Source organism: Mirounga angustirostris, unplaced genomic scaffold (assembly GCF_029215605.1).
Source record: "Mirounga angustirostris isolate CCGP_5_RB_7025 unplaced genomic scaffold, mMirAng1.0.hap1 SCAF_13, whole genome shotgun sequence".
In the NCBI taxonomy this organism is placed as follows: Eukaryota; Metazoa; Chordata; class Mammalia; order Carnivora; family Phocidae; genus Mirounga; species Mirounga angustirostris.
In genome coordinates this window covers 13,596,500-13,623,737 of record NW_026991721.1, presented here as the reverse complement: position 1 = coordinate 13,623,737, position 27,238 = coordinate 13,596,500, and the positions used below count along the sequence as shown (strand labels likewise).

At 46.1% G+C, this 27,238-nt stretch overlaps 2 protein-coding genes across 2 annotated transcripts in view; both read left to right on the top strand.

Moving 5' to 3' along the window:
• Positions 1-27,238, top strand: part of PTPRJ (protein tyrosine phosphatase receptor type J) — a 165,656-nt gene that overhangs the window by 116,811 nt on the left and 21,607 nt on the right. Inside the window, exons 4-14 of the mRNA XM_064576422.1 lie at positions 918-1,166; positions 2,985-3,209; positions 6,139-6,405; positions 9,095-9,352; positions 14,252-14,509; positions 15,649-15,927; positions 17,974-18,264; positions 22,394-22,525; positions 23,971-24,181; positions 24,296-24,420; positions 25,659-25,746. Coding sequence (XP_064432492.1) covers positions 918-1,166; positions 2,985-3,209; positions 6,139-6,405; positions 9,095-9,352; positions 14,252-14,509; positions 15,649-15,927; positions 17,974-18,264; positions 22,394-22,525; positions 23,971-24,181; positions 24,296-24,420; positions 25,659-25,746 — 2,383 coding nt within the window. The remainder of the gene's footprint in view (positions 1-917; positions 1,167-2,984; positions 3,210-6,138; positions 6,406-9,094; positions 9,353-14,251; positions 14,510-15,648; positions 15,928-17,973; positions 18,265-22,393; positions 22,526-23,970; positions 24,182-24,295; positions 24,421-25,658; positions 25,747-27,238) is intronic.
• Positions 11,491-13,148, top strand: LOC123857149 (small ribosomal subunit protein eS6-like). Its single transcript, XM_054511912.2, is given in 2 exon segments — positions 11,491-12,270; positions 12,273-13,148. Coding segments are annotated over 2 exon segments (843 nt in total). The 5' UTR covers positions 11,491-11,795; the 3' UTR covers positions 12,641-13,148.

The following is a 27,238-nucleotide window of genomic DNA, read 5'->3' as shown; positions in this document are numbered from 1 at the left end:
GGGTTTGCGCTATCCGCAACACTGCCCATGCCTCGTGTGCTCAGCCCTGGGTTCTGATGTCCCCGATGCCACCAGTGATGTGTGTTCCTGAGCCAGTCGCCCCGCCTCTCAGTGTTTCTACCTTGCCATCTCCCGAAGGAAGGGAGTAGATGTCATGTTGGCCCAAATGGCTGGTTTATGTCACAGCCAGCCAAGTAAGGTGATGGAAAGAATGGTGGGGGGATAGCTCGGAAGTCTTCTGAAGCACCCCTCTGGGCTTGGAACACAGGGATGAGCTCCTTAGTGAAATGTCTGGGTGCTCTGAGATGATACTATTTGTATTATCTTGAATCGAGACCTTTAGAAGTAGCAAACAGTCTCTTTGTTTGGGGCTTTGTTCCTTATGCCCCAAACAAATATGATTAAATGTTGCTGTTGGACAATTTTGAAGACCGTTTTGAAGAGTGTCAAATCACGTTGAAGTGAACTGTTGAGGAGAATACAACAGATCCTAAAAATCTTTGGCTGTAGGTGTATTCTTTTCTCTGTAATGCTATATCTACTTTTTCCTGCTGTGAAATGACAGACTTGCACTGGACCCTGATACCAAAAAAGTATTTTTAGTGAGTCACCTTGAAACATCGGTGACCCCAGTCATTCTTTTTTTTTTTCTTTAAGGTTTTATTTATTTATTTGACAGAGAAAGAGAGCAGAAGCAGGGGGAGCAGCAGAGGGGGAGGGATAAGCAGGCTTCCCACCGCCCCCAGCCGGGAGCCCGATGTGGGGCTCGATCCCAGGACCCTGGGATCATGACCGGAGCCAAAAGCAGACGCTTAACCGACTGAGCCACCCAGGTGCCCCGACCCCAGTCATTCTTAATGAAAGGTGACCGCAGATGTCTCGTTCCATCAATGCCCCATTGTGTGTTTTTAAAATAGAGCCGAGTCCGGTTTCTGGTCTTCGCGTTTCCTTCGTGGGGGTGACGCAAGCTACTCTTACCTGGAAGGAAGCGAACGGCACCGCCACCTGCCGGCTGCTCCTTGAAGGCATCGGGGGTCCTGAGGGGATGACTCAAGACCTGGTGGTCAATATATCGGGCCTGACACCAGGGACTCAACACAAGGTCACCCTGCCTCTTTCAGAACCAAATGAACAGAGCGAGTCCTCGGTCACAGACAGTGGCTTAGGTGAGTTACAGAAGTGTGCTTCTCATCTGCCTTGGTGGTTTTGACTTTCAGTAACTTAATAGTTTTAAGAAATGTCGTGCTTACATTTCTATAGAGTTTTAGAATTTATTTTATTTTTATTTTTTTATTTTTTATTTTTATTTTTATTTATTTTTTATGATTTTTTTTTTTAAAGATTTTATTTATTTATTTGAGAGAGAGAATGAGAGAGAGCGAGTACATGAGAGGGGGGAGGGTCAGAGGGAGAAGCAGACTCCCCGCTGAGCAGGGAGCCCGATGCGGGACTCGATCCCGGGACTCCAGGATCATGACCTGAGCCGAAGGCAGTCGCTTAACCAACTGAGCCACCCAGGCGCCCTTAATTGATTTTTTTAAAAAAGATTTTTCTTTCTTTTTTTTTTTTTAAAGATTTTATTTATTTATTTGAGAAAGAAAGAATGAGACAGAGAGAGCTTGAGAGGGGGGAGGGTCAGAGGGAGAAGCAGACTCCCGGCCGAGCAGGGAGCCCGATATGGGACTCGATCCTGTGACTCCAGGATCATGACCTGAGCCGAAGGCAGTCGCCTAACCAACTGAGCCACCCAGGCGCCCTATTTTTTTATTTTTTAAAGATTTTATTTATTTATTTGACAGAGAGAGACACAGCGAGAGAGAGAACACAAGCAGGGAGAGTGGGAGAGGGAGAAGCAGGCTTCCTGCAGAGCAGGGAGCCCCACGCGGGGCTCGATCCCAGGACCCTGGGACCATGACCTGAGCCGAAGGCAGACGCCCAACGACTGAGCCACCCAGGCGCCCCTAGAGTTTTAGAATTTATAGAGGGCTTTCCTCCACATTTTAGTTTGACCCTTTATTTGTATGAAGAAGGGAGGGGGAAATGTTCGTATTTTACCGGTCAGATCACTGGGGCTCAGAATGGTAATGGGGGTTGAAACTTTTTGAGTCTGGCATCCCGGAAAGGAGCTGGCCCCTTTAGCTCTTCAGACTTTCCGTTGAACGGATAACAGATGTGTTAACTCGGGTAGGGCCTTTGGAGGAACTTGCCATGTCCATTGAGTAAAGGGATGCTTAGCAAGCAAGTCTAGCAGACAGCTTCTGCATTGCCAATGGAGTGGCCATTTGCAGATTTTAAGCGTTTTCAGAGGTAAACCAGTGGATTGAGCAGAACAAGTACTTAATCCCCATTTTACACATAAGGAAACAGGACTACGAAGTGGGTGTTTAGGATTCTTGACTGCAAGTGACAGAAACCAGACTTTAAGTAGCTTGGGCTAGAAGAGCAAACTTGTTGGCCTGTGTCTGTTTTCCCATTGCGGGCAGCAAGGCCTTGAAGAAAGAGACAAGGGGATGCCCGTCTCCTCTTCCTGCTTCCTTCTGTGCCAGCCTTGTTCTCAGAGTGGCTCAGGGAGAAATGATTACCCGCCTGTAGGTGCCCCGTTTCACCCCCTATCGGAAGGGGTCTGGCCCAGGGGAGAAATGTCTAGAGTGGGCTCTGCTGAGCCGGGTTTGAGCCCTGTGGCTGTCCCTGGATGACCACGTTGGGAGCTGGGTGGGAGAAGATTTCCTGAAAGAAGGGGAGGAGCTACAAACAGCTGAGTTGGAAAGAGAGGGTACCTGGATAAAAGTAGAAAGTAAAATATCTGCCAAAAATTGGGGCCTTTGTAGGCAGATATATCTCTCTCAGGGGAAGGAAGGGAAGGATTTGTGGAGTACGCGCTGTGGGCTCTGCCTGATGTGTCCTCTTGTGGGGGAGGTGCTGCAGGGGGACAGGGCTGGGCTTCTGTTGCAGGAAATGTATTTTGACTTTTGTGTTTGAAACAGATGTCAACAACACAGAGAGCTCCTCCCAGCAGCCCCGGACCCCCACTGCCGGGGTGTATGAATACCACCTCGATCCCAAAAACCTGTCTTCTCACCAGCCTCTGGCCCAAGACACGGAAGTCCTACTGTTCGGGTTGAAGTCCAACACGCAGTACAAGGCCACTGTTTATTCTCAAGCGGCAGATGGCACAGAAGGACAGCCCCAAAACATAACTTTCAGGACAGGTATATCTAACACAAAGTTTTGTCGTCTGTGATTCTGGTTCTCCGTTCTCTCTCGCCTCGCAAGCAGTTTTGTTGTTGGAGGGAATTTTCTGGAAGGGGTTTTGGACAGAGCAGATCCAGTGAGTTTCTTCTTCACTCTGCAGCCAAGACGCTTCGTTCTTTCAGCTCAGTAAAGCGTGTTGAGCAGCTGCTATGTGTGGATGCCAGGGGCTACCTCTTGTCCTTTGAGTCTTTGCACGTGAACCAGTGAGACAAACTGGTGTTGTAGTTTTCACTCATTAATAGATATTCATGTTGTCATTGTTGGTTAATTATTTTCCCCTTCCAATAAGAAAATAAGTTTTTTATTTTTCTGGCCCAGCCTTGGAATGCATACTGATCTCTCTGTTGAAGCGTGTTGACATGCACGTTGCTGCTTCCTACCTAGAATTTAGTGGTACTTCCACTCTGTATATTGACCAGTATTTGGAGGTGTTTTGGATTGGTGCTGATGGGGGAGCGAAGAAATGTATGGTTGCTCCCTGACAGGGTTTGGGTATAGATGGGGAATTGAGAGAGATGCACACGCTTTGAGAGGCCTGTGGTCAGGCCCCCGTGGGCTCAGGAAAAAATGCACCAGCGTCACCCTCAGGGACTTGGCTGAGGCAACATGAACTAACTCTGGCTACCTGATCCAAAAATATATCTGTTCTCAAAGGCTGCTAGAGACCCATAGAATGGAGGGGTAGGGGCAGGGGGTGGGGGATACAGGGCAAAAAAATAAGACTACTCTCCAGGAAACTCTGGAAGGCTGGGTCACACTGGACCATCAGCAGTAAAGTCCCACGATGGAGAGGGTGTCACATTGCTGCTTTCTGGATGGCTGTGTTGGGGAAGGGAGTGCTGTCCCCCAGCTTTTACATGGATGACAGGTACTTCCTCCCACCCAGGAGGATTGGGGTGCTGTTTGAAAGAGGGGGTTGGGTGCTGCAGAGGCAACACGTGGCCCCTGTCCACGGCAGCTGCCCACTGAGTGCTCTGGACATCGGAAGGCTGGCGCATGATTTTCACATCAAATCCCTAGGAAAGCCTTCTACTATAGGCAGGATTTGAACTTGCTTTGAAGAGAGAATAGGATTTGGATAAACGGAGAGAGGGAGGAAGACGTGTCCGTTGAGGCAGCATTGTGGGTGAAGGTGCAGGTTGTGGTTTGAAGTATGTATGAAGTATGAAGGTATGAAGGTAGAGAAGAGGCACTGGGAGTCGGTGACAGCTCGAGGACCCTGATAATTCCAGAGGGGCTGACTTCAGTCCTAGAAGATGTGATCATATGCTTGAGAGTTGTGTGTCTCCCTCAGAGAGTGGGGTGGGGGACCTGCTGCAGAGTACTCAGAAGCAGTGACTGGCCCGGCCGTGTTCCTTGCACAGGGCTGGACAACCTGGCAGGATGCTTATGACAAATGGTGTCTGTAAAGAATTTTACTTTTCCTCCTTTCTTCTTTCCTCTTCTACTGGTGATGCTAGTGTGTAGGTAGAGAGGGGAGGATGTAGCTGTAGGAAAGGCGGCTTGACTTCCAGGGACCCTCAGGGACCCAGCAGGTTGGCAGGTGGGAGGGCTTGGGCTGTCTGGAGGGTGGGTCAGTTTGGAGGAGGGGGAGGAACGGGCCCTCCAGGTGTGCCTTTGACAGCGGTGGGCCCTTGCCAAGCAGTGTACCTCAGAGCTGGATCCATCCAATGACCCTTTGCCTGATTTGCTTAAAAGGGGTTTTGTGGATTAGTGGGGGTCTTGGGTTCCCTGCTTTTAAAGTGGTTTGAGCAGAATTAAAGTAATAGTGATTGTGTTTTAAGCTCTCAGTTGTATGGATACACACAGCCTGGTTTGTGTTAAGCTGTCCTAGCATTTGATAAATAAGAATTATAGTAACCTTAACCCTCTCTATGTGGCATGTGTGTATATATATATGTAGACATATACCTGCGTACATATACGTACACACACATACATGCATCGTACCAGGCATAAGGAAATCATCAGAGCATTGTCAAGACCCCTGAGACTAGTCGTGGTAGAAAGTCAGCTCTAAGGCTGAAGAGCAAGGGGGAAGAAGTGGTGCTTTTGGAGCCTAGTGAGGGCTGGGGCAGTGGGGGAGGCAGCCGAGCCAGAACAGCAAGCCAGAGCGAGGCAGTGGGAGGAAGACTCGACGGCTTTCTTCTCCGCCTCCCGGTAGCCTCCTCACCAGGTAGGTTTGCAGGTGGAACCCAATCCCAGGCCTCCCAGGCTGTCTGGCAGGACCCTCTCTCCCCCCAAACCCCAGGGATGCAGTGCATAGGAGTCAGCCTCCCAGAGCACGGAGCAGGCAGGTGAAGGATGGAGGACGGATTGGGAGTGTGGGGTGGGCAAGTGGCAAATAATTGGAACTCTGTGTTATCTTCTTTTGAGGTTAGGACTGTTACCCCACTTTTACAGATGAGGAAACTGAGCTCAAGTGATTTTCTTAAGATCTACCTGGCCCCTAACGCAGAACTAACCTTGGGACCTGGACCTGCATCATGATGAAGTGTGTGGTCTTTAATCGATCCTGTAGAGTTCATTCTGGATGGATAGATGCTTGAGAGGGTTTCTGGGTTAGCCCAGCACCTGGGCGGGCATGAGCAGAGTCCATGTTACTGTTTGAGGAGCCTGTCATAGCTCTGGCTCACAAGAAGCACAAAGACTAACTATGCAATTGCAATTGGCTTGGTTTTGCACTGATGGTGATGATGATACCTGATGTTTGCTGGGACCCCCATACTTTCATGTATGTTGTGGTTGTGGGTCAATGGTGTAGGATAGGAAGGCGCAGTCACTGAGAGTACTTCTTACATTAGATGACATGCCAATGATGGTGGTTTCTCTCTCTCTCTGGCTTGGCCATTCTGGTTACTGTTAACTCCTCTTGTGTCTTCACAGTGGCCAGTCAAGTTTTTGACGTTGAAATTATGAACATCAGTGCGACGCACATGACCCTGGCCTGGAAAATCAACGATAATGAGTCATCCTCTCTCTATACCTATGAGATCCAGGTTGCTTGGCCGACTGATTCCTTCATCCTCAATGTCAGTGATACTTGGGTCAACATCCCTTCACTCAACTCCAGTACCTTATACAACATCACAGTGCGCCCTTTCCTTGGCAACGGTTCTGAGGGCGTGTCGGGTTTTCTCCAAGTGTACACCCGTGAGTTCACTCATTGCTTTGCTAAACTTTCTCACCTGCCTGCTTTGTACCAGGCCCAGGTATGAGACAGAGCTCTGTTCCTGCCCTCAAGGAAAGCGCGGCTCAGTGTGGGAGCCCGCAGGGACTCTTACCTCCTTCATCATGTGCACTGTAGTGATGGTGATCGTTGACTCACCCTCCCCACATTGCTGAGCATTGTGCAACTTGCTTTCCTTGCGCTGTCTCAGGTCACATTCACAGATCTTTGGCATGGTTGGTCTTAGCCTTATTTTATGGACGAGGAAGCCACAGCTGAGAGAGGTGCTTTAGGCAGGTGTCACACCTGATAAGTGGCAGAGGTGGGATTAGACAGTTGGGCTCTCTTGACTCCAGCCTCAGCTTGTAACAACCATTCCAGTGTGGTAGAGGCAAATTGATGCATGGAGACAAAAAGAACCATGTCCCTTTGTCCTTTGGATACTGACATTATAATGAAGCAAGGCACAGATACATCTCATCCTTTCTTTGCTTAACTGTGTCTTAAAGATAAGATGATAGGCAGCAAGTAAATAAAAAGTTTTCTGTTCCAAAGAAGGTCCAGTAATTGAAATAAAACATTAATGGTGTACCACAGTATACAGTATAGTAGTATAGTATTATACCATGTCAGGAGCTTTAGGATATCCCTGTTTTATAGATAAGAAAGCTGCAGCCCAGCACAGCTGGATGATTTGCCCAAGGCCACAGAATTAGCTAGCAAGTACAGCGCAGAAACTTGTACCTGGCTCTGGACCCAGGGCTTGTTTCGCAGAATGCTTTACTTGGGTGTCTGTTGCTTCCTAGGAAGCACAGCTTAGGTGTGTGTTTGTTTTTAAGAGAGAGAGTAAGGTGGGGGAAAGGTGGTAGGGAGGGGCAGAGGGAGAGGCAGAGAGAGAATATTAAGCAGGCTCTATGCCCAGCATGGAGCCCGACATGGGGCTTGATCTCAGGACCCTGAGATCATGACCTGAGCCAAAAGCAAGGGTCGGAAGCTTAACTGACTGAACCACCCACACTTCCCCACACCTTAGGCATTTTTACAAATGTCTTCTGGACTGGCTCTTTGGGGTAAATGGAATTTGCTTTCACTTCTCCATCTTTTACATTTTTTACTGTTTAATCCCTTTATTAGTTAGGATTAAGTTTGACTGTGAGTAACAAAAAAATTCCCAAGTTTGCATGGCTTAAACAAAATAGAAGTCTATTTCTTTGTCATCATAAAAGAAGCACAGTTCCAGGCAGGATGGAATGGTCGAGTGTTAGCCAGGGCTCCATCACAGGAAACAGAGCTTTTTTAAGCCAAAAGGAATTTAATCCTGGTAACTGAGGGTTTATGGAATTATTGGGAGGGTTGGTGTATTATTTTGCTAGGGCTGCCATATCAAAATAGCACAGACTGGGGAGCTTCAACAACAGTAATTTATTTTTCACAGTTGTGGAGGTAAGAAATCTGAGATCAAGGGGATGCATGGGGAGTTTTCTCTGAGGCCGCTCTCCTTGGCTTGTAGATGGCTGCCTTCTCCCTGTGTCTTCACATGGTTGGCCTTTGGTCTGCGTATGTCTGTGTTCTAATCTCTTCCTCTTTTTTTTTTTTTTTTTTTTAAGATTTTATTTATTTATTTGACAGAGAGACAGGGAGAGAGGGAACACAAGCAGGGGGAGCGGGAGAGGGAGAAGCAGGCCTCCTGCGGAGCCGGGAGTCTGCTGCGGGGCTCGATCCCAGGACCCTGGGATCATGACCTGAGCCGGAGGCAGACGCTTAACGACTGAGCCACCCAGGCGCCCCCTAATCTGCTCTTCTTATAAGGACCCCAGTTGTACCGGATTAAGGACCACTCTAATGACCTCATTTTACTTTAATCACCTCTTTAAAGACCCTATCTCTAAATATACCTCACATTCTGAGGTACTGAGGGTTAGGACTTCAACATAGGAATTTTGAGGGGACACAGTTCAAGTCATAACAGCGGGGGAGCAGGCTTTAGGCTGGGACCCAGGAATGACTTCCACCCTAAGGGTGCAGCTTTTGTTACAGCAGCTCCAAGAATATCTGTTCTGAGCTGGAGTCTGGGATCAGCAGCCACGAAGTTGGTTCTAGAGCTAAGCAACCTGAGCTCTAGCCATTGTGTCTATATTCCAGCTACAAGGAGGAGGAGGGGCAGAAGATACTGCTGCACGCGTTCATGATACTTCCTAGAAGTCTGGCAGTACTTCTGCTCACTTCCCATTGGCCAGAACTTAGCCACATGGCTCATCTAGCAGCAAGGGAGGCTGGGCAATGTAGTCTTTATTTCTGGTGGCCATGTACACAGCTAAAAATCTGGGGCTGTATGACGAAGGAAAAAGCAGGGTAGGGAATCAGTTTTAGCAGTCAACAGCAGCTGCTGCTGCATGTCCCTAAACAGAGGTTCATTTATTTCTGGTGAATGACTTTGTACAATCCCAAAACGTGCAGTTTCTGTGTTCTTACCACCAAGTGTTTTCTCAGTGGCCAGAAATACCAGTTTCTGAGGGGCTGGTGTTGTAGATGGTAATACAAAGAAGAGAAAAAGACAGGTCAGGTGTCCCAAGTGTGCATTTAATCTCAGTGTAAATATTTTTGTGAAGTTCAGTCACCCTCATCTTCTGGAGAAATAGGTTCTTAATCTAGCTGTTTACTTTCTTCCCTCAGCCCCTGGTCCAGTTTCTGACTTTAGAGTGACGAATGTCAGCACAAGGGCAATTGGCTTAGCTTGGAGGAGCAATGACTCAGATTTCTTTAAGATACTTACCAGAAAGGAGGGAAGTAGAGAACCTCAGGAGAACACGACCAGCGACCAAAGTATTGTCATTGGTGGCTTATTCCCCGGAACCATGTATGTTTTTGAAATATTTCCAAGAGGACCAAATGGGACTGAAGGGGATCCCCAGACAGTTCGCAATAGCACTGGTAAGCAAATAGGCTGTGTTTTCTGTTAAACTGTTTCTTAAAGGAAATCAGTATAATTTCTAATGTCAAGTTTTTCAAATATTGCTTTTCTTTTTATCTAAGAAAAATCTTAAAAAAATTTATCACGATAGTAATGCATATTCATTATATAAAATACACAGACAAGCAAAAAGAAGAAAATCACATAGTAAACTTATCAACCAGAAATAATCACTGACAACTTTTGGTGTGTTTTTGGTGTATGAAATAATCATTGATAACTTTTATGATTTTATAATTTTAAGATAATATCAGTGTGTGTGTACATATATTTGTATTTTTTTTCTTTTATGAACATTGAAGTCATCCTATTCACGTGGTTTTATAATCTGCTTTTTTCTACCTAGCGGCTTCTTACGGATATTTTTCCCTTTCAGTATAAATATTTCTACAGGATAATTTTAATACCTGCCTGGCATTCCATTGTCTAAATCAAGGGTCAACAGATAATAATGGCCTATGGGCCAAATCTGGCCCACTGCCTGTTTTTATAAAGTTTTATTGGAACACAATTATGCTTATATATTTACATATTGTCTGTCACTTCTTTTGTGCTTAAAATGAGTAGTTGCAACAGAAAATATATGCTCCATAAAGCTTAAAATATTTATTCTGTGGGCCTTAAAGAAAAACTTGGTTGACCCCTGGGATAGATCACTGTTATTCAAAGTGTGATCCAGGGACCCCTGTGAGTCCCCTAGGTTCTTTCAAGGGGTTGACAAGGTATTATTATTATCATCATAATGCTGCTAAAATGATACTTGGCTTTTTCGCCTTTATTCTCTCATGATGAGTGTATAATGGAGTTTTCCAGATGCTGTATGACAAGGGATGACATCATCACTTTGATGACTAATGGAATGTATACTTGTGTATTCTTATGTTTAAAAATTTCCTCATTTTTTATTTCTAATACAGTAAATACAAATATAGCCTACATAAATAAAAATTCTCTTTTAAGAAGGTAAAGGGGTCCTGAGATTCAAAAGTTTAAGAATCACTGATCTGGATGTATTGTAACTTACTTAACTACTCTACTCCTCTTTTATTGGACAAATAGATTATTTACAATCTTTCATAAACAACATTGTTCTTTAAGGTTAAATGATATTGATGAAAGTATCTCATGAAAACAACTTAATGTTCATTACTGTTGTTTTTAAAATCTGAAAGAAATATTTTTGGGAAAGTTTGGAAAACATACACTATTCTTTGATCTTTGCTTGTAGGAGAATTGAAATCTTTTATGCAGAGGGGAAGAATAAAGAAATAAGAATAATTCCTGTAGCCACACATGAAATCAGTTGGGCTTTTGAGATTTTCCTTGTGTAGGTTTCTTCAACTCTGTTGGTTGGGTTAAGACATTGCTAGTTACTTGGAAGATCTGCTTCCAAAATAAAGAACTGCTACCATGCATTCCTCAGATGAAAGGTAGTAATTCCTTTTCAAGTCTGAATTTTAGATTAGACTGTTGAGATATGGGGTCTTAATGTCAACATATATTTCTTTTCTTCTTTTGAGAATGTTGCTAATGATGAGGATCACCATGGTGCAGGACCCTTGATTTTGTGTGACTTGCCAATGACCAGAGCTTACTGTAATAATAGTTAAACATATTGGGGGTCTGCAGAGTGCTGGGCTCTCATCCTTTATTTTTAAATTTTTATTACAACTTCATGAGGTGGGTACTGTTAAGCTCTCTATTTTGCAGAGTAGGGAATGGGAGCTTTGTGAGCTTGGTAGTTAACTGGCCCAGAGTGACAAGGTAGTGCCCTGGCCTCTGTCTGGCTTTGAAGGGTGGGGTCTTGACGAGAGTGTGGGCTGACACTTGGACATCGTGCGGCTGCAAAGCAATTTAGGACTGTTTGTTGAGAAGGCATCTCTTGTACTGTAGCCTATAGTTGAGTCTCATTGAACGGAAATCAAGAAGAGTGGTAGTAAGGCACTCGTCTCTTAGGGGATTACCATTCTATTATTGAACAACTTACATTATTACTAAAATCGGTATAACAGTATTAAAGGCAATTTTTTTTTAAAGATTTTATTTATTCATTTATTTGAGAGAGTGAGAGAGAGAGAGCACATGAAAAGGGGGAGGGTCAGAGGGAGAAGCAGACTCCCTGCCGAGCAGGGAGCCCGATGCAGGACTCGATCCCGGGACTCCAGGATCATGACCTGAGCTGAAGGCAGTCGCTCAACCAACTGAGCCACCCAGGCGCCCTATTAAAGGCAATTTTGAAGAAGGGAAACAAATATAGTATGACCCAGCAATTCCAGTCCCATATATATATATATGGGACTGGAACAGTTATTTGTACACCGGCATTCATAGTAGCATGATTCACAATAGCTAAGAGGCGGAAACAACCTAGTGTCCGTCAACAGAGCAGTGGATAGACAAAATATGGTATATCTACACAATAGAATATTATTCAGCCATAAAAAGAATGAAATTCTGGCTCTTTTTTGTGGAGCCTCGGAGGCGGTAGGCTGCTTCAGGATGAAGCTGAACATCTCTTTCCCAGCTACTGGCTGCCAGAAACTCATTGAAGTGGACGATGAACGCAAACTTGGCAACTTTTATGAGAAGCATATGGCCACCGAAGTTGCTGCTGATGCTCTGGGTGAAGAATGGGAGGGTTATGTGGTCCGAATCTGTGGTGGCAATGACAAACAAGGCTTCCCCATGAAGCAGGGTGTCTTGACCCATGGCCGTGTCCACCTGCTGCTGGGTAAGGGGCATTCCTGCTATAGACCAAGGAGGACTAGAGAGAGAAAGCGCAAATTGGTTCAGGGTTGCATTGTGGATGCCAATCTCAGTGTTCTCAACTTGGTCATTGTAAAAAAAGGGGAGAAGGATATTCCTGGACTCGCTGATACTGTGTGCCTCGTCGCCTGGGGCCCAAAAGAGCCAGCAGAATCCGCAAACTTTTCAGTCTCTCTAAAGAAGCTGATGTCCGCCAGTATGTTGTGAGAAAGCCCCTAAACAAAGAAGGTGAGAAACCTAGAACCAAAGCGCCTAAGATTCAGCGTCTTGTCACTCCACGTGTCCTTCAGCACAAACATTGGCGTATTGCTTTGAAGAAGCAGCGCACTAGGAAAAATAAGGAAGAGGCTGCAGAATATGCTAAACTTTTGGCCAAGAGAATGAAGGAGGCCAAAGAAGAACACCAGGAACAGATTGCTAAGAGACGGAGGCTGTCCTGTCTGAGAGCTTCTACCTCTAAGTCTGAGTCCAGTAAAAAATGAGATTTTCTGAGTGACAAATAAATAAGATCAGACATAAAAAAAAAAAAAAGAATGAAATTCTGGTACCTGCTACAATGTGGACGGACCTCCAAAACATTAGGCTACATGAAAGAAGCCAGACACAGAGGACAAATATTGTATGTTTCCATTTGCAAGAGGTTCTTGGAATAGGCAAGTTCACAGAGACTAAAGTAAAATAGGAGTTACCAGGAGGGAGGATTTGCTGTTTCATGGGAACAGAGTGTATGTTGGTGGTGATGGAATGTTTTGGGTATAGATGGTGGTGCTGGTTACACACATTGTGAATGTGTTTAATGCCACCGAGTTGTACATTTACAAATGGTTAAAATGATAAATATCATATGTATTTTACCACCATCAAAAGGAAGGGAATCAAGAATAACGCCTCTCTTCTAACGCAGCTGCATTCTCTTCACATCTGTGTCCACAGTCATAGGTTTTGTTTATATCATTGTAATTATTATACAAATCATTGTATTTGAACTTTTTTTTTTATGGTCTTCATGTTTTTAGTGGCTGCAGAATGTTTCATTAGGTAGCCAGATCACAGTTTACAAAGCCCTTCTCTTTTTGTGGAATATTTAGATTATTTGTAGGTTCTTTTACCTTTATAGATAATGGCTTTCTTTTATGGCCTTTGTGGAATCCCTTTGACATCAGGAATTTGGTGGTAGGGAAAGAAGCCTCTCAAAGCTGCCTCCCTTTAAGGAGGACACACTTAAAAAAAAATTTTTTTTTGGAAGAGAGTATATGCTTGTGGTACAAAATAATGATAAAAAAAACCCCACAAAATGTTTTATAGTGAAAATATTTCCCTCTTTTGTCCCCTCAGCCACTCAGTTTCTCTCATTAGAGATGACCGTGGTTCCCAGGTGAAGAGAGAAGTGTTTTGAAAGCAAGGGCGGAAAAGACGCCCTGCTTATGTCATTATTTCTGGGCCACGATCTGTGCATTCATATTATATCTGGTTCAGTGTGTAGAGGTGAGGTGGGCAGATCAGGGTCCCCACAGTACTCCTGAGGGAGATTTCTCTTCTGAGCCCAGCTCTGAGGGTGGACCATGTGTGTGTGTTTTCCCTTCACCCCGGCCTCAAATTCTCCCTACCTAGTGAATGTCAACTCTTCAGTATGCCTGACTATGTTATAGAAAGATGTTTTCTTTTGAGGAAGTGGTTAAAAAAATAAAAATCTAGTTATCGAGATACAGGATACATCCTGAAAAACACACACAGCCTAAGTGTGTGGCTTGATGAATTTTCGCAAATTGAACCCATCTGGTCATCAGCACTCAGATGAGGAATCTGAACATGATTTCCACTCCAGAAGACCCCCCGAAGGGGGCGTTTTTAGGGCAAAAGCAAAAGACCAGAGAACTGACAGGATGAATTGGTACATTCATCTGTGTTATGGAAGAGCCAAAATCCTGGAAAGAAATGAGTGTGTGTGTTTCTCACTGGTTTGGAGTTTACATTTTGTGAACTCATTTGAGACTTTAATGGCAAAAGAACAGTTGTCTTGACACTTCGAAATCAAGCTGGGCATTATGATGGTCCTTGACAGACTTCCTTTTCTCTTCCTTTCTTCCAACCAGACCTCAGTGCCGTCTTTGACATCCGTGTGCTCCAGTTCACCACGACCGAAATGGAGTTGGAGTGGCAGAATACGGACAGTGCTTCTGACTATACCTACTGCCTGCATGTATGGTCCAAGAATGGCTTCAACAAGACAAACAGTTCTCACAAAGCCATCACTCTCAAAGACTTGGTTCCAGGCACGTTATACAACATCACAGTCTTTCCAGAAGTGAACCGCGTCGTGGGCAAGTCTGGCTTCACTGCACAGTACACACGTAAGTTTCTCAGGATGCCCTGCCAAGGGTTGTTCTCTCTGACCCTGTCCTGGAGGGTGGGAAGTAAGCGTTGGTTAAACACTGGGGAAGCCACTGTATTTCTGGGCTCCCGGTAGAGTAGGAAGCTGCTTAAGCAGAAAACGCTGGAAAACAGCAAAGGTCCTGCTGTTCTTGGCATTAGTGCTGAGCCCTGTGAACCTGGAATTGTCTTTATTTTTTATTTTTATTTATTTATTTTTTTAAAGATTTTATTTATTTGAGAGAGAGAGAGAATGAGAGAGAACACATGAGAGGGGGGAGGGTCAGAGGGAGCCGAGCAGGGAGCAGGGAGCCCGATGCGGGACTCGATCCAGGGACTCCAGGATCATGACCTGAGCCAAAGGCAGTCGCTTAACCAACTGAGCCACCCAGGCGCCCTATTTTTATTTTTATTTTTATTTTTTTTAAGATTTTATTTATTTATTTGAGAGAGAGAGAGAATGAGAGAGAACACATGAGAGGGAGGAGGGTCAGAGGGAGAAGCAGACTCCCTGCTGAGCAGGGAGCCCGACGTGGGACTCGATCCCGGGACTCCAGGATCATGACCTGAGCTGAAGGCAGTCGCTTAACCAACTGAGCCACCCAGGCGCCCTGGAATTGTCTTTAGAAGCAGAAAGTGATCCGATAAGCATGGATGACGTAACTGTTCCATTCATTGCTTGGGAATACAGACAAGAGGAGGTCACCTTGTCATGTTGACGTTAGATGATATTGCCCAAGTGAGGAGCTTTGCACGCAGCAGTAAGCGTGTCTTGCTAATGTTTGATCTAACTATATGGTAGACATGGTAGTTTGTGTTATCTTTTTAGTATATTTTTCTCTTTCATTAATCAGATTTCCAAAACAGATAGGAAATTCTATCTGGAAAATATATTTCAGATAAGCTTAAAAGTATTAAAAAATTTTTTTTGAGACTTAATCTGTATAATTATTTTCTGAAGGTCTTTTTGGGAAGCCTTCTATCGTTTGAGTCAGCAAATGTAACTTTTATTTATTCTGTCCCAAAGGGGCCAGGCTATTTTTAGAGGCAGTAAATAAAATAGTCCTGGAATTGAAGGCTAATCCATGCTTTTTTTTTTTTTTTTTTTTTTTAAATGAAGGGCCCAGCAATGTGTCCAATATTGAAATACATACCAACACCACAGCAGCATCCTTAATTTGGCACAACTCTGATGAAGCTTCTGATACGTACATCTACCACCTTCTTATTGAGAAGGATGGAAATTCCAGCAGGGCAACACAACTTGTCACAGACATGGGTGTCACCAATGCCACAGCCACTGAGTTGATACCTGGCTCGGCATACACAGTGGAGATCTTCACCCTAGTGGGGAACACCACCTGGTCCCTGGCTCCTAGCTGGCAGTCATTCTGTACAGGTGAGTAGCCCCAGGTGCCACTTGGACTCTTTCCTGGGTGGTGCCCCAGGTGCCACTTGGACTCTTTCCTGGGTGGTGCTGACCTTGCAGGTAGGTCCTCCACAGACTTTATTAAGTTTCTTGTAGTATGCAGTACACTGATCTCTTTGAGACATCCTATTAGCTTATTAGTGCTGTCTTATCATTTATTCATTCAACAAGCATTTATTGAGCAGTTGCTATATGCCGGGCGCTGTTAAGTGACACCTGTAAGTCCCAGCCTTCCTGGAACTTTTATCCTGGTGGGGAGGACAGATAATAAACAAGATAAATAAGTAAGCTATTAGAGGATGATTACTGCTAGGGGGAGGGAAAAGAACAAGGAAGGGGGCGATGAGATGTTTGTCTAGGGTGCGCCAGTGAAAAGGTAACTGTTCAGCGAAGACCTGAAGGAAGTGAAGGAGCCAGCCATATGGCTATCAGGGCATAGAGCATTATAGGTAGAGAAACAGCCAGTGCAAAGGCCCTGAGGCTGAAGTATGCCTGCTTTGTTGAAGGAAGAGCAGGAGGCCAGGATGGCAGAAGTGGACCAATGGGAGCAAGGGGGCGACGGATGGGTAGATGGTGAGACCCAAGAAGTAATGGGCCAGGAAATGGATGCCATGCAGGCTTGTAGTTCATAGTTTGGCTTCCCCACTGAAGAAGATTGAAAGGATATTGTTAAAATGGATGCTCAGCCTTTTCACCTGTCTTGATCCTTATCTCTCAGTGCAAATAGTGCTACAAAGAGAGGGGCAGCCTTGTGTTTAACTGAGGGAGCTTTCAGAGAGGACCCCAGGGACTGTTTTACAGATGCTTCTGAGTCCTTCGGCTCACAGATCTGGTTGGGGCACCTTTGTCACCTTGGCGGCTGTGCACCACCTTATTCTCTACCCTCTTTGTACCTATATCTTCTCTTCCTTTGACCAAGCTACTTAAGTGTGTTCAGGCTGATTTGGAAGTAGAGGGTTCCCATTGGATCAGCCTCCCTGGTAGTATAGGAGCTGGGACCTTGATGACCTGTGACCTCTCACATGGAGCAGCTAGAGAAATCTTGGTGGCTCTGAGTCACCTTTGCTAACGTGGGCTCCATCCACCTGGTCTGGACACTGATCTTTGGGGTTTGGGTGGCTTCCGTTGCTGATATTTATCTTATCTATAATTACTGCCGCCTAAAACAAGAGAAATATGTATGAGCATTTATGACTGGGGGTGGCTGGAAGAGGAGCTGTGGGGGGAGGTGTGCATTGGGCAGATTACTTTTCCAGGCATCAGGTGGAGAATGTGGTAGGTGCACCAAGTGATTTGTTAGTGCTTTTTCTGCTGTAAAATACTGCAGCACTGAAGTAGTGATAATACTCTCGCCCAGTACATTAGTCCACAACCCCAGGATCATGACCTGAGCCAACATCAAGAGTCGGAAGCTTGACCGACTGACCAGCCAGGCACCCCTAACACCCTGTTTTAAAGATGAAGAAACTGACCCCATTTACCATTGATTATTCAGCATGTTGTGTGTCTATAAAATACCCTGGACTTGGACTTAGAAAACCTGGGGTCCAGTTTTGCCTCTGTTGCTTACCAGCCATGTCATCTTTAGCGACTTAACGTAACCCCTCGAAGCCTCAGCTGATTCGTCGGCGGAGTGGGACAGCATTAATCCTACCTCTTCCAGAAGGATTGTCAGGAGGGCCCCAAGATGAGATGACGTGGGTGAAGTAGTTGCTGCTCCATACCGTTACGTCACAGTGAGCTCTCACGGAGCCCTGTTCTCTTCCAGCGTGGTGACTGACGGCCACTGTTTCATATAATCCCCGTACAGTCCTGCAGCTGAGGCTTAGTTGGGGGACTGAGCCAAGGTCACACAGTTCAGTAATGCCTGATTCAAGGTCAGCCTCTGCCTCTTCTGCCGTACCTCATGGCTCTCTCCTCATTACAGATGAGCCAGGATTCTGCTGCTCGCTAAGGGCCAGTGTTTGCAAAGGCACAAGGCCCAGACTGTCACGATGAGCTGTGCTTGCTTTGCAGATCCTTTACCAGTAGCCTCCTTCCACTGCGAAGTTGTCCCCAAAGAGCCAACCTTGATTCTCAAGTGGGCCTGCCCTCCCGGCACCAACATGGGCTTCCAGCTGGAGATCAGCAGAGGAGCTTGGAAAAATGTGACAGACCTGGAGAGCTGCTCCTCAGAGAACGGCACTGAGTACAGGACGGAAGTCACATATTTGAACTTTTCTACCTCCTACAACATCAGCATCGCTGCCTCTTCCTGTGGCAAGATGGCGTCTCCCACCCAAAACACCTGCCTCACTGGCATCACAGGTAGGCTTTGTGGTGGCGGCGGTGGGGGGGGGGTCGCAGGTGGCACTGGGGTCACCCCTGGAGAATGCTGATCCAGTGGATCTGCAAGTGTGGCCTAGAAATCTGTATTTCTTTTTAAATTTCTGCTAAAATACATGTCTAGTCTTAAAAAGCAGAGTAAGAGGGACTCTTTTTTAGTATTCCAAAAGTTTCCTTTATTTTACAGAATAATTCATTGCCACGTTTTCTTTTAAGTGGTAAGTTTCCTTATTGCATTAAAAAAAAGCATTTTCATAGAAATATTCAGATACAGAAGTAGAAGAAAGCATAAAGAAACCCACATATCCGTCATCACCCAGTTGGACATTTGTCAGAGTTTGACCAATCTTCTTTGATTTAGATCCCCTCCTCCCTGATTGGATTACTTTGAGACCAGTCCTGGTCATTCTGTACTTTTATTTATAAATATTTCAAGAAGTATTCCTCCTGGATAGAGGCTCCTTTCCCCTTTCTTTCAGACAGAACCACATTGCTATTACCATCACACTTAAAAAGTGAACAGTACTTTTATTCACCATGATCACCTATCCAGTCAAGATTCATATTTCCCTAGAGTCCATATTGACAAGCTCCCCAGCTATTTTGAGGAACGGGGGTCACTTCCTGTCCAGGGGATCTCACTAGTCAAACTTCTTATGCTCATTGTCCTTATTTTTTGTACTTGGAAAAATGTTGCTTCTTACAGCTTTGCTTCATTTTTATCTGTCTTTTCCTTGCCATGTCTTTGCCTACATTACATCTTAGATCAACGTAGTGGGTTGGTTTTGCTTTGTGCTTTTTGACCCCTGGGTATGTTTCCTTTAGGGTATCAGAATGTTTCTGGAAATTTTCCAGAGAATCTGTGGTTGTAATAGTAAGAGAAGAAGGTCTCTTACTACAGGGACACTGACTTGAAAAGTGGTTGCGGGGTTCTGTGGACAGAGCCTTGGATTTAGACAGGCAGACCTGGGTTTGATTCTAAGTTCTGCCTTTTACCAGCTATGTGATCTCAGGAAAGCTACCTAATCTCTATGAGTCTTGTTTTTCTTAGTTATAAAAAGGGGAAATAATACTAGCTTTCAGACTGCCTTCGGCTCAGGTCATGATCCTGGAGTCATAGGATCGAGTCCCGCATCAGGCTCCCTGCTCGGCAGGGAGTCTGCTTCTCCCTCTGACCCTCCCCCCTCTCATGCTCTCTCTCTCTCTCATTCTCTCTCTCAAATAAATAAATAAAATCTTTAAAAAAAAAAAAAGAAAAGAATACTAGCTTTCAGGACTGTTATACAAATTAGGTGAGGTAATGTGTATGGAAGACACACTTGAGGGCGGCCATGTATGGGTGCTGGGGTTGTGCACCGTGCAGTTCCAGGGGACACCATTCATAGGGACTGCAGTGTGCATGGGGCTGCTTGGAGTTGTATAGTACACAACTGTATCAGATGGCCTGGGTGACGCTCCTTTGGGCTTCTGCAGCACTCTAGAACATAATAGAAATAAGGAACCTTTTTTGTAGTTCTGTTTTATAATGTCATCTCTTCAGCCACTGAGGATCGTAAGCCATGTCTGAAGTGGTATTTCTGGGGCTATACACAGTGTCTAGGGAAGAAAAGGAACTTGTCAGAAATAGTTGTTTCTGAAGCTGAACAGTGTGGTTGGTTTGGATAATGACCACTTCTTTAGTCTAGTAATTCTCTTTTTTTTAAATTTAATTTAATTTTTTTTTATTCTTATGTTAATCCCCATACATTACATCATTAGTTTTAGATGAAGTGTTCCATGATTCATTGTTTGTGAGTAATTCTCTTTTTAATCTGACGCTCTCCCTTTCCTCAGATGAATTTTTGTTTAAGATTTATTTATTTGTTTGAGAGAGAGAGAGAGAGCGGGGGTGGGGTAGGCATGGGAAGAGGGGCAGAGGGAGAGAATCTTCAAGCAGACTCCGGGCTGAGCATGGAGCCTGATGGCAGGGCTCGATCTCACGACCCATGAGATCATGACCTGAACCGAAACCAAGAGTTACCATCTGAGCTACGCAGGTTTCCCCCTTCCCACAGATGAATTTTTACATACAAATTTAACATATCTTTTATTTACTGTAAAAGTGGAGCTGTATTTTCTCTGGGAGGTATGGGATGGGTAAATCTTGGAGAAATGGAGTGATGGTTTTTTAGCCATCATTTGTTAGTTGCTCACTCTACCCCGGGTTAAGGGACACCGGTGAGTAAGGCAGACAGGGTCCCTGGAGCATAGGATTCAGATAAGCAGAGAGGGAAAGGATTTCCAGCCCTGCAGGTAGATGAGCTAGCATGCTACTGACGATCTAGTCTCCTCTGGGCAGCTAGAAGGCAAAGAGCTGAGGGGGATCCTGGGAGCCTGGGTTAGGAAGCCTGGCTAGGCGGTTGACAGTTAGAAATGGGGATAGCGCCCCCAAGTGGTCACTGCTCTCAGTTACTTGAGAGGTTGCCCAAAGCTGTGCCGTCCAGTAGAAAATAATTTCCTAAGAGCCGCATTAAAAAAAAAGTAAAAAAGAGGCACCTGAGTGGCTCAGTGGGTTAAGTGTCTGCCTTTGGCTCAGGTCGTGATCCCAGGGTCCTGGGATGGAGCTTGGCGTCAGGCTCCCTTGCTCAGCGGGGAGTCCGCCTCTCCCTCTGCCTTTGCCCGTCCCCTGCCCACCCGAGCGCGCTCACTCTCTCTGCCCTCTCTCTTTCTCAAATAAATAAAATCTTTACGAAAATTAAAAAATAAAAAAAGTAAAAAGGAAGAGCCAACGTTGATTTAAATCACATTTTATTTAACTCAGTATATTAAAAGGATCATTTCAACATGTACTCTACATGAAGTCAATTATTGATGAGTTATTTTACATTCTTTTCTCATGCTAAGTCTTTGACATCCAGTCTGTGTCTTGCATGTCCAGCACGCCCGAATTCGGGCTGGTCATGTTTTATGAGCTCACAGCTCCGTGTGGCTGGTGGCTGCCGTGCTGGGTGGTGCAAATGTGAGAGCCACACTGTGGTGTTTTCGTTCAGTTTTCTCAGTCTCCCTGAATCTTGACCACAAGATTCTAACTGTATGTGGGAGACAAATTTAGGTAGAGAGAGAGAGAGAGAGAGAGAGTGTGTGTGTGTGTGTGGGGGTGTGTGTGTGGAGAAGGATCATCTTTTTTTTTTTTTTTTTTTTTAAGATTTTATTTATTTATTTTACAGAGAGAGACACAGCGAGAGAGTGAACACAAGCAGGGGGAGTGGGAGAGGGAGAAGCAGGCTTCCCATGGAGCAGGGAGCCCAATGAGGGGCTCGATCCCAGGACTCTGGGATCATGACCTGAGCCGAAGGCAGTCGCTTAACGACTGAGCCACCTAGGCACCCCGAGAAGGATCATCTTTAATTCAGCATTTTCTTCCTTTTGTATTAATTCGGAGGCTGACCTCAGAAGCTCAGTTCAGAAAGCGGAGGCACGTCGTCATGGAGGTTGTGCATGGAATGTTCCTGCGTGGGCTTTTCTGGTTTCTGGGAAGAGGGTTGGTCGGGTTTTTCTAGGTGGCGTTTTTAACCAACTCCAGCAAAATAAATGAGGACTTTAGTTTGAAGAATGTGGACCAGGAACACAGCCAGGCCTCAGGAGAAAGTGCATCCTCTCTATGTCAGCTTTGCTTTCCTCCAGGTCTCTGTGTTCCATCATTGTCCTCAGCCAACCATGCTGTCCGGTGCCGCATCCACGCGGTGGGCAAGTGGCTGCAGATGGCTCCCCGCTTAGAGTTCCAGCCGCACAGGCTCTCTCTCGCTCTCTGTCTATCCCAGTTCTCTAGGTCAGAGGGCCTGGGGGAAGATAGGAAAGGCAGGTTGTGTTCCAACAACAAGGCTGCTGGGAGCCTGCCGGGGCGTGTGGCTGGGCACGCCGAAGGTGCCATTATGAGCTGGGGGATCTGCTCTCTCTGCCCCCCACTTCCTTCCCTGTCCCTTGCTCTGGATGTGCTCTGCGTGAGCCCCCCACACCGCTCCCAGAGCAAGGGCAGAGCTTGAGGGCCCTGCAGCCAACTTCTCCTTAATAATTTTGTCCCCCCTTTGGCTTTAAATGGTGGGTAATCATGTTTCGTTTTGTTCTGTTTCAGACCCCCCTTCTCCAGATGGATCCCCGAATATCACGTCCATCAGTCACAATTCAGTAAAGGTTGAGTTCAGTGGGTTTGAAACCAGGCACGGACCCCTCAAAGCCTATGCGCTCATTCTCACCACTGGGAACGGTAAGGAGGGGTCGGTTATGGGTTGAACAGCCCATGAGCCATGCCGTGACCGGGGGCCATTCCTGTGCCCACTGAGGCACACTGGAGATACAAATACATGTCTGTTTCTACACTGTCACCCACGCTTTGGCACTCAGAAGGGGGTGGGTGAGCTATTTGCCCGATGATCTAGGTCAGGGTTGACAGCCTTTCTGTGAAGGGCTGGAGAGCAAATAGTTTAAGCCTTGCAGGCCGTGCAGTCTCTCTCACAGCCACCTGACTCTGGCTCTGTGGGTTGAGAGTAGCCGCAGGGGATGCGTGAAGAATGAGTGTGGTTGTTCCAAAGAAATACTATTTATCAGAATGGGCAACCGACTGGATTTGGCCTGTAGGTTCATACCTTGCTGACCTCTGACCTAGGTTTTTCTTCTCTTTTATAGCACAGAGTCTTCTAGGTGACAGAATGTTAGTCTTAACCAACTCTCTCTCTCTCTCTCTCTCGCACGTGCACACATATACACGCACACACATCACACTCAAAGGGTAGCTTTCTCTTGAAGGAAAACAGAAAGTGATTTCTGCGTTTGTGGTGGGACCTTGCAAAAATCTTCCTTGCAGCTGAGAGAGGGGGTGGCTCACATGCCCCTTTTCCCGGACAGGACTCCATTACATTCTTTGGTGGGAAGAAGGGCATGATTCGAGGGTGTCTTTGTTAGCTGCATGTGGGTGCTTTGCACAAGGCTGGGTTTTCAGGGCCAAGTTTTGTTGTTTTCGTTGATTCTTTAAATGTGAACAGTGCAGTGCTGCCTCTGCCCATCCTCTCAGCCCATGGTACTGTCCTCACATCCTCGAGGACCGAGAGGGCAAGCACCTCGTAAGGGGTGTGGGGATCCTGGAAGACAAGGAATTTGCTGGTGTCATAAACCCATGGCAGAGTTTCAACAACTGATGCTGAGCTCTCTCAGTCTCTCTGTCTTTTCATTTTGGGTCTGTTTCAAGTCATTTTGTGGCGAAGGTTTTCAGCAAAATCCAAGCTTAGATGTTGCTGAATGGAGGAGGCAATATTTCAGAGTGACCAGAGTGACCAATACCAGCCTGTGGTGGATGAGACCGCACGTGCCACGTCGATGGTCTGGGTTAGAAATCAACCCCACCGTGTATGCAGTGTGGCCTTGGGCCTAGGTCCTTTTAGCTTTCCGTGCCTTCATTTTCCCACCTGTAAGATGGGGGTAGTAAACCCACGTGAGAAGACTACTGTCAGTGACTATTGTCTAGTGCACGGAGATTAAGTAAGTAAGGCACGTAGAACTTGGTATAAGTAAAGCCTGACACAAGAGCGCACACGTGAGAGATGGCAGCTCTCACCATTACTGCCCAGTGTCTTTGCCATTATTCAGACGCATTCCAGGAAACTTATCTGTCAGCAATCACTTGCTTATGACTTTCTCCCTGTGTGCCTTTCTTAGCTGCTCACCCGTCTGCAGATGTTTTGAGGTATACGTATGAGGATTTCAAAAAGGGGGCCTCAGACACCTACGTGACATACCTCATAACAACAGAAGAAAAGAGACGTTCTCAGGGCTTGGCTGAAGTCTTGAAATACGAAGTCGATGTTGGGAATGAGTCAACCACGCACGGTTATTACAATGGGAAGCTGGAACCCCTGGGCTCCTATCGGTAATGGCCTAGTGGTTCTTGCCCTTTGGGGCTGAGCCTCGTGAGTGCAAAGCTTTCCATGGCTGGGGTGGTGGCCACGTCTCAGCTACCTCTTTCCTTCTTGTCATCCCATAGGGCTTGTGTGGCTGGCTTCACCAACATCACCTTTAACCCTCACCGTAAGGGACTCATAGATGGGGCCGAGAGCTACGTGTCCTTCGGTCCCTATTCAGATGCAGTGTTCTTGCCCCAGGATCCAGGTAGAGAAAGAACAACAGTGCTGTTAACATTTCAGTGGGGGTTTTGCTTCCGGTGTCTGCATGCTTCCCTTGGCTCCCTGGGAGGGCTGGTCGCTCCTCCCAGAAGTTGAGATGTCACGTGGCCATCAAGACCCACCTCAGCTTCCTGGAAGGAGGCGCCCCGCCCCTGCCCCCCCACCCCCCCATGCCGGTTGCCCTTCCACTCTGCAAACACATTTAGTCCTTTTTTCTTGGTGTGGTCATTTGTGTGCCCACGTTCCAGGCACACCATTTGACTTTCAGAGCATAAAACCTTCCAACGTGAGGGTCAGAAGGAGCCACAGAAGTCATCTTGTCCAGCTCCTCTCTGAGAAACGAGGCTGTGAAGGCCCAGAGAGGGGCAGTGACTTGCGTAGACGCAGGCCTGACACTCTGGCCTCAGACTCCTTGTCAGGCACGCCTGTCCTCTGTCACACAGAATGGAGTGATTCGGGAGCCTCGGGGACCCAGGGGGGTGGTATATACCTTCAAGCTGAAGACAAAGTGATCAACTGGTTCATTAGTTTGTCCGGTTTTTATACTTGATAGTTGTTGGCTTCGGGAAAGAAGCCCCAGGAGCAAAGTTCAGGGAGTCCCCACCCCCTTGCCCAGTAAACACATGGGTTTTATGTCACTTGAGCACAGTGCTGTAGGTCCTTCTGCTCGTACGGGGCATTAGTCCCACAGAGTCAGAGGTAGCAGGAACCGTGGGGAACATTTTGTCTAGTGGTTTTTAAACAGGGGTCGCTCCAGTCCTGACACCCTCCCCGCCCCCACCCTACCTCCACAAGAGTGTTTCTGCTTGGTTTTCTATGTTATATATTGGGCTGCTGCATGCAATTTCATTTGAAGAAGGACATCAGCAGTAAGAACAACTTGAAAATCACAGACAGCCCAGTTCCCTACATTTGCAGCTGAGGAACCTGAGGGGAGGGGAGCCGAGACTTTCTCAAGACCAACCCGTTAGAGGTGGGCTGGGGCTGGGAACCCAGCTCCCAAATGCCTAGACTAATTTTATGTCCAAAGGTATTTCACACACACACACACACACACACACACACGCACACGCACACACATTCTGATTTGAGGACTCTGGGCTGGTTGTTTGTGAACATCTTTTTTCTTTTTAAAAACTCAATTTTATTTAAATTCAATTAACATGCAGTGTATTATTAGTTCGCGAGCACCTTCTAAGTGCCTCCCATTTGGACTTTTCTCAGGTGTCATCTGCGGAGCAGTGTTCGGGTGCATCTTTGGTGCCCTGGTAATTGTGGCTGTGGGAGGCTTCATCTTCTGGAGAAAGAAAAGGTGACTGTTGTTTATGTTGATGATAGTACCCTACTTTTTTTTTTTTTTTTAAGATTTTCTTTGTTTATTTGTCAGCGAGAGAGAGAGAGAGAGAGAGAGAGAGCGAGCACAAGCAGGGGGAGTGGCAGAGGGAGAAGCAGGCTTCCCGCCAAGCAGGGAGCCCGATGTGGGGCTTGATCCCAGGACCCTGAGATCATGACCTGAGCTGAAGGCAGATGCTTCACCAACTGAGCCACCCAGGCCTCCCCCTGCCCCATACTCTACTTTTTAAGGGAGCTTTTTACTATGGAAAATTTCAGACATTCACACAGTTGGAAGGACTGGTGTCTTGGGCCCCCATGTCCCCCTCATCCACACTCTCTACTGACTGGCCAGTCCTACTTCTTCGCAGTCCCTGCCAGCATCAGATCGCGGCAAACACTGCGGTGTAGGCTGCTCCCTTGAAACTGTGCCTTCTGGTTCATGGGTCAGTTGTGTGGTGTTAAGAGATTTCATTTAGAGTTGGTAAGTTTGAACACACGTGCTGTCTGACTAGCAGATAGGCAGCTTCGATGTCTACAATGATCTGTGATGTGACACCGAGGGGCGTTAAATAAATGCGGTGCATAAATAGTAAAATAGCAGCATCTCTGTTTTGAGTGCTTACTGTGTGCCTGGATTTGTGTTTTCCATCAGCTCTCATATTCATGGGGCTCTAGGAGGCAGGTCTTTTATTTTTATTTTTATTTTATGTTAATCACCATACATTACATCATTAGTTTTTGATGTAGTGTTCCATGATTCACTGTTTGCGTATAACACCCAGTGCTCCATGCAGAACGTGCCCTCTTTAATACCCATCACCAGACTAACCTATCCCCCCACCCCCCCCTCCCCTCTGGAACCCTCAGTTTGTTTCTCAGAGTCCATCATCTAGGAGGCAGGTCTTGAAAGCCCCATTGTGAGGACACACAAGCCAAGTGTAGGAAGTGTGGAAGTGAACTTGAACCTGGAGTTTGCACCTCATTGCTCGCTCTCCTGTCTGACCATGTGTGGGGCGGGTGAAGCCTGTGTACCTGCTGGGATTCTTTTGCACTCATCAGGTGCTGCCAACCGGGGAATTTCATTCTGGCTCCGAGTTCCTTAAAATGGCCGCGCCAGGTTCTTCTGCCGCCATCTTGCCCTGTTGGGTTGACAGGCAGATTTTAAATTTTTTTGTGTGTGTGAGGGAAGGGTCAAAATAGCTTTATTGTTTCTTGTTGAAATAAAAGTTATACATTCTTGTGGCAAAAGACAAAACAGAAAAGAAGAAGAAGAGCGAAGAAATGAGATAATTCATAATCACAGCACCTGCACAAAACTACATTTAACATTGATGTAATTGTGAAACTCACACATGAATACACACACACACACACACAGGAATCACATGTATCATTTTGTAGTCTGCTTTATTATTTAAGACATTGTGGACAGCTTCAGATCTTTGTTTTAAGTGGATACACAGTATTCA